The sequence below is a fragment of the Acomys russatus genome, chromosome 5 (assembly GCF_903995435.1).
Source record: "Acomys russatus chromosome 5, mAcoRus1.1, whole genome shotgun sequence".
NCBI classification, from domain to species: Eukaryota; Metazoa; Chordata; class Mammalia; order Rodentia; family Muridae; genus Acomys; species Acomys russatus.
The window spans coordinates 2,323,212-2,332,916 of NC_067141.1; the positions used below are offsets into that span (position 1 = coordinate 2,323,212).

At 47.3% G+C, this 9,705-nt stretch overlaps 1 protein-coding gene across 1 annotated transcript in view; it reads left to right on the forward strand.

Moving 5' to 3' along the window:
• Positions 1-9,160, forward strand: part of Scnn1g (sodium channel epithelial 1 subunit gamma) — a 31,284-nt gene extending 22,124 nt beyond the window's left edge. Inside the window, exons 7-13 of the mRNA XM_051145163.1 lie at positions 1,684-1,782; positions 3,697-3,814; positions 4,588-4,666; positions 4,753-4,810; positions 4,980-5,041; positions 7,623-7,698; positions 8,052-9,160. Coding sequence (XP_051001120.1) covers positions 1,684-1,782; positions 3,697-3,814; positions 4,588-4,666; positions 4,753-4,810; positions 4,980-5,041; positions 7,623-7,698; positions 8,052-8,432 — 873 coding nt within the window. The 3' untranslated portion in view covers positions 8,433-9,160. The remainder of the gene's footprint in view (positions 1-1,683; positions 1,783-3,696; positions 3,815-4,587; positions 4,667-4,752; positions 4,811-4,979; positions 5,042-7,622; positions 7,699-8,051) is intronic.
• Positions 9,161-9,705: the final 545 nt, after the last annotated feature.

The window sequence follows — 9,705 nt, forward strand, 5'->3', positions numbered from 1 at the left end:
ACTGAATTCACGCAGGCTAGATAAGAGCTCTACCACCGAGTTACATTCCCAGTCCCAGAGATTTCTCTCTTTTGCCTTGTTCCAGGCACGACGGCCCCTCCTCCCTCAATCTTCACTGCTCCTTCTGCCTGGTACTTGCCCCCCAGCGCTCCACGAGGCCAACTCCTTTTTATCTTTTTTATATTGTATCAACATAACAAAGGTGCCTTGTGAAGCCAAGTAGGGAAAGCCGGTAACAAAGCCAGTAACAAAGCCAGTAACATGGTCCTGGTCCTAGTCTTATTCAGTTGCTGTGAAAACAAAACAAAACAAAAAAACCCACCCTGAGCAGGAACAGTTAGTGGAAGAAAAGGCTCATTTGGCTTATAACACCAGGTTATAGTCTATTAGTTCAAAAGCCCTGGACGCTAATCACATCACATCCAGTCAAGAGCAGAGAAAAAAGGATAATCCCGTGCTGCCTGCTTGCTACTCAGCTATCCCTCTCTGCTCTTATGCTGTCCAGGGGCCCAAACTGGGCAACGGTACCACCTACATTCAGGGTAATTCTTCCCACGTCAAGCAGTAATCAGAACTCCACTTCCCCACACTATACCCACACCTGATAGAGGCAATTGCTTGGTTGAGAGTCTCTTCCCTGGTGATGTTAAGTTGTGGCAAGTTGATGTTTGAAACCAACCATTCTAGGCCATAAAAGAATTCATCAAGGCATAGAGCGGAGAAAGAGAATGTACCTTGCAAAAGGAAAGTAAGTTAAGGTCCCAGAGAGGGTCCACGCCACTCGGAAGGGGTTCTTTGGTAGCAGTCAAGTGGGAAGTTATTTCATCTTACCGTAAGGCTCCTGTGCAGGCCCGCGGCCTTCTTTATCTTGTTGAGTAGTATGTCTTACAGTTTTCCTGAAGCCTGGAAAGATAAGGCACATGAGATATTAGCGGTCAGGCTCACGATGTCTTATCATTAAAGTATCTGAATTTTGCTCTTAATTTTGGTCTTTCTCTCTACGAGGTGCTTTCCTAGTCAGTCTGGAAGACTGAATGTCTGCCTCATTCTCCTGAGTCCGTCTACCCAGCAGCCTTGAACATTATCCAACCTCATCTCATCTTAAAAGTTGTGTGTGTGTGTGTGTGTGTGTGTGTGTGCGCGCGCGCGCACTCGAATATGCTCTCACATATGCATGCATGCACACACCCATAGGCTGAGGTACATGCTACAGGACATATGTAGAGATCAAAGGGAACCTCAGGGATTTGTCATATCCCGAGCTAGCTGGAACACAAGCTTCCTGGGAGGCTTCTGTCTGCTTTCTACTTACCAGTCAGGGAGCTAGGATTACAGGCATGGGGTCTGCTGTGACCAGATCTATGTGGATTCTCAACTCAGGTCTCCACACATATGTGCCAAACACTTCACCCACTGAGCCATCTCCCCAGCCCCATTTCACTGATGGCTAAGTTTGAGGCAAGTGGTCTTATTGGCTATCTGGCTGTAGATCCTTCCAGAATATATGCTCAATGAGAGCAGGGCACCTTTCAAGTTTTCTCAGTGTCTATAATGGCACCAGACACCTACTAGGTAATTGATAAACTTAGGTGAGCAACTAAAACTGATTGCTTAGCTTCAGGGTGACCCTCCTATCTAGGTCCACAGGAAGGCATAGATGACTGTGTTCTGTTTTAATTGCAGACAGAATCCTTCAAGCTGAGTGAACCTTACAGCCAGTGCACAGAGGACGGCAGCGACGTGCCCATCACAAACATCTACAATGCTGCCTACTCCCTCCAGGTATGGCATGGCAGGGGCCCTCATCTCTGAGTTGTGGCCTGGATCCACATCTAGACTAGGGTATGCCCTGGGACCAGGAACTAGGGTGAGGATATCTGGGGTTGGTCCAAAGACCTCAAGTACAAATAATGCCAGCTGGTTCCAGTCTTCTTTAGTCCTCTGTAACCAGAGCTTAATTGATTTACTGAGGTTTGTGTGGAACACAATGTACAAGGCAGACAGGTCCACTTGCTAAATTGGCCTTGGCAAAGGATGGACAGGAGGAAAACCTTCAGCAGGAGACTCTGCCTGAGGGGTCAAAGGTTAGGCTTCCAGATACATTTGTGCCCATGACTTGGACAAGTTGTATCCCCTCGGCAGTCTCAGGGTTGTGCTGGGTCAAGTGAGCTAATTGGCAGCTCCTGGGCTTCTCCAGGCTGTGCACTGATTGCTCTAATCAGAATGGCATTGAAAATCAGGAAATGGCACAAGAAAGTCTATATTTATAGCTTCTCTTGGAAAAAAAAGAAGATGAAGAAGAGATAGAGAATGAGGAGGAGGAGGACAAGGAGAATGAGGAGGAGGAGGAAGGGGAGGAGGAAGAAGAGGAGGACGAGGAGAATGAGGAGGAGGTGATCTGGGATCTGGTACCCTGCATCCCAGTAGGACAAACCTCGGGAGGAGCCACTGTGTTAAACAAGCTATAGATTGGCTGATATCCACAGATCTGACCCCATGGCATATGACATCATGGGCTCTATAGGCATTGCAGTTTTCAACTCTGAAGTGCAGTGAGGGATGCAACTATTACAGCTACTCTCACAGGCTGGAGCTCTGAATTGGCCTCCTGTTAGGATGCCAGAGAAGCCCACAGATATCATCTTGGCTGAATAAAAAGGCCAAAGCAGGGGTGGGGGAGGCTAGAAAGATGGCTCAGACAATAAAACACATGTTCAGATTCTCAGAACCCACATAAGAAGGCAGGCGTGTGTGTGCCTGTAATCCTAGCAACGGTGAGGTGGGAGGGAGAGACAGGTGGGGCCCTTGAAGTTCACAGTTAGCTAACATGGCTTGAGCCAAATAAGGTTCCATGCCATTTTCTATCAGTGAGAGCTGACAGTGAAGTGAATGGGGAAATCGGAGCAGCTGCTAATCCACACAGCCCTAACAGTGCAATACTCAGTTCTACGTCCTCTACACTAGAGCTCTCAGGACTGTGACCACAGTACCCAGGAAGCTTCTAGTATAGGACAGCAGCTTCAGAGCCAAGCTATTCAGATTTAAATCTCAGTGTCTTGGGGGTTTGGGGGGGTTGCTATTGTTTTCTGAGACAGTCTTATTTTGTAGCCCAAGATGGCCTTAAACTTACTGTGTGGCTCAGGCTGGTCCCCCAAGTGCCTATGCTCCTGCCGGTTTGCTGAGTGCTGAGTTTATAGGCATTCCCCACCGCACCTGGCCCAGATATCAGTTCTGACATCTATCTTCTGTGTAACCTCAGGCAGATTACTCAAATCTCTGTTGTCTTTTTTCCTCTTTGAGTTAAGTACGGTATTACTCCACGAGATTGTGGTGAGCATGAAATACATGGATCTATTAAAATATTCGTCCTCAGTAACTTACAAGTAAACATTACCCAGGGCATCTTTCTTATAAACTCAGTTCAATTGTAGCACGAATTCCTGTCAGCAGATCTTCCCACATTAACAGTCGTCCCTGTGAGCATCACCTCAGTTCTTAAAGAGGCTAGAGGATTCCATGCTGGGCTTCCTGGGGAAAAAAAAAAAACTCGGTCTTAAAAAATTTTTTTTGTCTTTACCTTTTTTCCCTTTAATTTTATGTGTATGTGATATGGTAAGAAAAGGCTTTGGAATGAAAGATATGTGGGCAGGGAGCCCTGCAAGGATGGTAAGAACATTCCTGGGTATTCTCTTTCAGATCTGCCTTTATTCATGCTTCCAGACGAAGATGGTGGAAAAATGTGGCTGTGCCCAGTACAGCCAGCCTCTGCCTCCAGCAGCCAATTACTGCAACTACCAGCAACACCCCAACTGGAGTGAGTGATGCCACCTCCAGCTTTGCACAGCCCAGAAAGAAATCAGCTTGGTCCACAATGGGCTTTCCTGTGATGCTCTTGGGCCTCTGTCCTTTTGCTTTTTTTTCCTAGAAAGGTGGTAAAGGCCCTTTCTATCACCAAGCCTGGCTTGGATTGCATTTTTCAATTGTGGGCTAAATGCTACATGCTAGCCTGTGCTAATAGTTTGCCCACATAGTCAACTCTAAAAGGCACAGTTGACAATGTTGACAGCACTCTTTCACAGAACAGAGAACCAAGGTTCAGAAAGATTAAGTCACTTCCCTGAGGGCACCTGGCAGGAAGTCACAGAACTGGATCCAAGGGCTGCCTAATCCCCCCTACCCCAACTCATGGTGGGCTTTTTGGTTTTGTTTGTTTGTTTTGATTTTGGTTCTGTTTTGTTTTGTTTTGGAGACAGGGTTTCTCTGTATAGCCCTGGCTATACTGGCACTCACTTTGTAGACCAGGCTGGCCTCGAACTCACAGATCCACCTGCCTCTGCTTCCTGAGTGCTAAGATTTAAAGGCATGTACCACAACACCTGGATTTCAACTCATATCTTTAGCCAGGAAATGATACCATTTTTCTGACATCACAATCCAGCATTGGTTCCCCAATGCTCCCCTAAAATCCAGCATTTGTAAAAGGCACAGAAATAAATAACTAGCATGAGATGGTGGGGGCTCTACAGGTGACCCTAGGAAGCGTGCTGTGCCCCCAAAATTTATACTACTTTCTACCCTTTCCTCCAGTGTATTGCTACTACCAGCTGTACCAGGCCTTTGTCCAGGAAGAGCTAGGCTGCCAATCAGTGTGCAAGCAAGCCTGCAGGTGAGTAGACTTGGAGGGTTGAGGCAGGCAGGGCTGGCTGTGCTAGGCCAGCAGCTTGTGTTCACTCTATGCCCTTCTCCCCTAAGCTTTAAGGAATGGACACTGACCACCAGCTTGGCACAGTGGCCATCTGAGGCCTCTGAGGTAAGCTCTATCCCCACCCCCTCCTCATCTATTCTACACCATGGGAGAGCACAGTAGAATGTACTCAGGTGGGTAGACCTATACTGCCAAGGCCAGAGGAAGAGGGTATGGCTCAGGAAGAGGGCAGTAGTAGGGAGCCTTAGCCCCACTCTTTCTTTCTCCATCACAGAAATGGTTGTTGAATGTTCTTACCTGGGACCAGCGCCAGCAAATAAGCAAAAAGCTCAACAAGTAAGTTTACCTCTACCCAGTTCCCTCTGCCTCTGTCTGCCACAGGCTCTGCGTCCTTCGCTTGCTTCCTCATTGCCAAGCCCTCTCCTTTTCGCTCATCCAGTCATTTAGTCAACAAATATTTGCTGAGCTCCTATCATGAACCAGGCCCTGCTCAGACTTTTGTTTGACCGTGATCTGCCATATGAAATACATTTTGCATTGTGGTCCAGTCTACAACTAGAATAAAGTGTGCAATGGTATTTCCTTGTGGCGTACAAAGCGCGTGGGCTGGCTTTCAGATGATACTTGATGCTCTGGCCAAACCAATGGTTTATGGTTGTCTTTCCGTGCCCTCTGGGGATCTGGTCCATGGCTCCCCATGAATACCAAACTCCCTGAGTGCCCGAGTCCTGTATGTGAAATGGTACATGTTAGCATATGACCGACCACATCCTCTCATCCGTTCAAGTCGACTCTAGATTATTGCCATGTAAATACTATGGAAATAGTTATCATATTGGATTGTCCAGGGAACCTGATGAGAGACAAGTCTGTGCGTGTTCAATCTAGATGTAATTATTTTTCCTCTCAAAAATGCCCCCTCATGTTTGGTTGAACATATACCCAGAACCAACAGGCACAGAGGGTGGGTTTCCATCTTAATTGGGCCACCACACATCAATCTGATTGGTTAGTACCTATACTATCTTAACTGGAACACATTTTGGATATGCCTTTCAATATATTCTGGCATTTTTTTCATCTTTATTCTTTCCTTTTTTTTTTTTTTTTTTTTAAAGATCTTTGAGCTCCTAATCCTCTTGTCCCTACCTACCAAGCCCAGCTTTGCCTAGTTACATTTAGTTATGTAACAGGTACTACCAGAGCCCACTAGACTTGCTTTGTGACTTGCTGATATGTCCTGACTTACATAAATACTCCTTTTAGCATTCTTGGATTTTTTTTTTCAGAAAAAAAGTAATTTCTGAGATGCTATTTAGCAAAAAGTATCTAGGCCAGAGATTAGGAATTTCAGCAGATGGAGATATTGGCTTCACCTCTGCAACTCAGGCCATGGAAAGTCACACTCTCAGCTTGGAGTCTTCTCTGGTAAAAACCAATATGGGTTTCAACCCAGAGCTTCTCATTAAGAGCCAGGTGGTATGTGTGCTCTTGGGGGAAAACAGGGGTATCCAGGTGACCAAGCATGCTCTCTGTGCACCGCACCCCCCACCAAGGTTTTGAAGTGAAAAGATAAAGATAAAATTAACCCATCAGTAACTCCAAAACTTTGGAGCCTAGGCAGGTGGGTTGGGAGTTCAAGGCAAACTTAGGCTACACCTTGAGACACTGTCTCAGATAAATGTAACAAATAAAGAAACAACAACAACAACAAATAAAATGAGACTGGACATTTGCAATCAACTGCTGCAGAGCAGTGACCCCTAGCCAAACCTAGCTCCATAAAAGCAGGCCTTTATTTCCAGTCTTTCCTGAAAGACAAAGTGTCCTACGAACATGTAGCTCCCATCCTTGCATCACATCAAGTGGTTGCGGCATAAGAGTGAAGACTCTGAATGAACATGAACCTCCCAGGTCACCATCACCCTATCAGGAGAGAGTTTAGAATGGTGGTTAATGGTTAATGGTGGTTAAGAAGCCAAGTGGGTCTGGCTTTGGACTAGCTCGTTATGTGGTGAATGAACCCAATCTGTGTCTCAGTCTCCACATTGGTATCATAGGGTGATGATGAAAACACAGCTCCCCTACCTCAGACATTGTGAGCATTTCATTCACTCACTCAAGCATCTTCCAACAGTGTTTGGCAACACTGGAAATGCCTAATAGATACTAGGCACAGGGCACTTATTGTCACTGTCACCTTAGCCTGCCTACTTCTCACTTGCACCCACCTACTAGTCTCCTATATGAGTCTGAGCTTGCAGTCAAACAATTACCCAGGTCAAAATCTAATGCTCAGATGGCTGGGTGAACTGGCTTCCTCTGGGGGTTGAGAAAAATTGTTTGTTTTGTTTTAAGTCCTGAGAACCTGTTTTAGTTAGGCTTTCTATTGCTTTGACAAAGCATCGTGACCAAAAACCAACTTGGGGAGGAAAGGGTTTATTTGGCTTACACTTCCACATTGCTGGTCAATGAAAGTCAGGACAGGAACTCAAAGAGGGCAGGATCCTGGAGGCAGAGGCTGTAAAAGGTTCCTGCTTACTGGCTCACTCAGCCTGCTTTCTTATATAATCCAGTGGGCTGGGCCTTCCCCCATTGATCACTAATTAAGAACATGTCTGACAGCTGGATCTCATGGAGGCATCTCCTCAACTGAGGCTCCTCCCTCTCTGATGATTCTCGCTTGTGTCAAGTTGACATACAAAACCAGCCAGTACAAGGCCTGAGTTGGAAAAGCATTCTGAGGCATAGAAAGAGAGCCAGGGACCAGGTTCTATCAGTCTGAGGGAATTCAGAGGCTCAGGCCACAAGAAGGGCCTGGGTAGGAGGGAAATAATAGCCATGCTGAGGAGCTAGCCATCTGGCAGGAAGCCAAGCCTTCCCGTGCACCTGAGCCCCACCTGTTGAATCTCTGCAGAACTGACCTGGCCAAGCTGTTGATCTTCTACAAAGACCTGAACCAAAGATCCATCATGGAGAGTCCAGCCAACAGTGTGAGTAGTTTGCTTGCCCAGCATGCCCCAGATCCACCAGTATACCTGCCTACCTTGTTTAGGGGAGCAGTCAACTTGTGGGGGTTCTGACCTGGTGTGGGATGGATGCCGTAGGCTAGGCAGGCCTCAGAGAGAAAACCCAGAGTGAAAGGAGACAGGCCATAGCTGAGGCTGATAGGGAGACGCCTCCACCTCTCCTTTTTTGAGATAGGATCTCACTAGGTAGCCCAGCCTGGCCTTGAACTGGCAATCACCCTTCTGCCCTACTCCCCGAGTGCTGGACTGCTAGCATATGCCACCAGCCTCAGCCTGGGAAGGTCCCTCTTGATGTTATAGCGTGGTCTTCCTTGCAGATTGAGATGCTTCTGTCCAACTTCGGTGGACAACTAGGCCTCTGGATGAGCTGTTCGGTCGTCTGTGTCATTGAAATCATCGAAGTCTTCTTCATTGACTTCTTCTCTATTATTGCGCGCCAACAGTGGCAGAAAGCCAAAGATTGGTGGGCCCGCAGGCGGGCACCTCCCTCCCCTGAGACTCGATCCAGCCAGCAGGGCCAGGATAACCCGGCTCTGGATGCAGACGATGACCTGCCCACTTTCACCTCTGCTATGCGCCTGCCTCCAGCCCCAGAGGTCACGGTGCCCGGCACGCCACCCCCCAGATACAACACCTTGCGCTTGGACAGTGCCTTTTCCTCCCAGCTCACAGACACTCAGTTGACCAATGAGTTCTGAGACATGATTGGAGAACAAACAATCATGGTCTGAGGAAACTTTCTTCCTGACACAGCCGGGCCCTCCTATCCTGCCTCTGGGCTTTCGATGCATGACTAACATCCCTGCTGTGAACAGAACAGGGCCTTGGAAACCCGCAGAAGGACCTGATGGGCACTCCCCAACACTCCTGAACTTTCAGGATGAGCCACATTCTGCAATCTGGACTCAGCACTTCTGCGATGGAGATCCAACAGTAATGGCCTGGGCCAACAGTGAGCTCTTCACAGGATCCTGAGAGAGAAGTGTGCTCCCGGAGCTCCAAGCTCAGGAGTTTACCCACAATGCCCCTGGCCTAGGTTGCATCCTAAGCACATGATCTTGGGTAGCAAGGCTGGCCAGCCTTTGCCAGGTGTGGGTGACAGAAGAAATGAGCACCAGCCTTGGATTCCAGCTGTTGGTTGCTGGCCTCAATCATTGACTTGGGGACAAGGTGTCCTCTGTGCCCTCAGATAGACAGTTGGCCTAGAGCCTGGGAGAGTGTTTCGAGAGGGCACAGTAGAGAGAGGCCAAGAGGTGTGGCAGGATGTCTCCACTTTGGGATCAGGGTGGGGCAGTAGAGAAGGGCCAGTTATAGGGCATAGCTAGAGACTTCTGCCAAATGGTAGTCCCACAATCTCAACTCAAGAGTGGTAAACTGGGAGCTGGGCTCAGCACCTACATAAATCACCCAAAGGCCTAGCAAACAAGCCTACAGACCCAATCCTTTATTTTGTCTTTGAACTGAGTGTGTGTGTGTGTGTGTGTGTGTGTGTGTGTGTGTGTGTGTGTGTGTGTACGTGAATGTATGTATATATATGTGTGTGTTTATAACTTTTATATAGCTAATATATACATATATAAAAAGAGAATATTTTGTGACTTGTGAAAATTATATGAGATTCAAATGTTAGTGTCTATAAATAAAATTTTATTGATACAGAGTCATGCCAGTTTATTTATACTTGCTTGTGGCTGCTATGAAAGCTGAGTTAACACAGTTGAGTGATTAAAACATTGGCCTTTTCCAGAAATAATTTGCCAACTCCTGGGTTAGTCCATTTAGGAGGTATAGAAACTAAGGCAGGTTATTTGCTCAAGATGACATAGCCAGGAAGTTGCAGACCTGGGATTTGAACCCAAGCAGCCTGATTTGCTGGCGTGAACGCCCTCATTCCCCTATCCTGAATGCAACTCCCGCATGCACTAAGGATGAAGCTGATGTTACGTGGGGTGGAAAGAGGAGGAGGCTTAG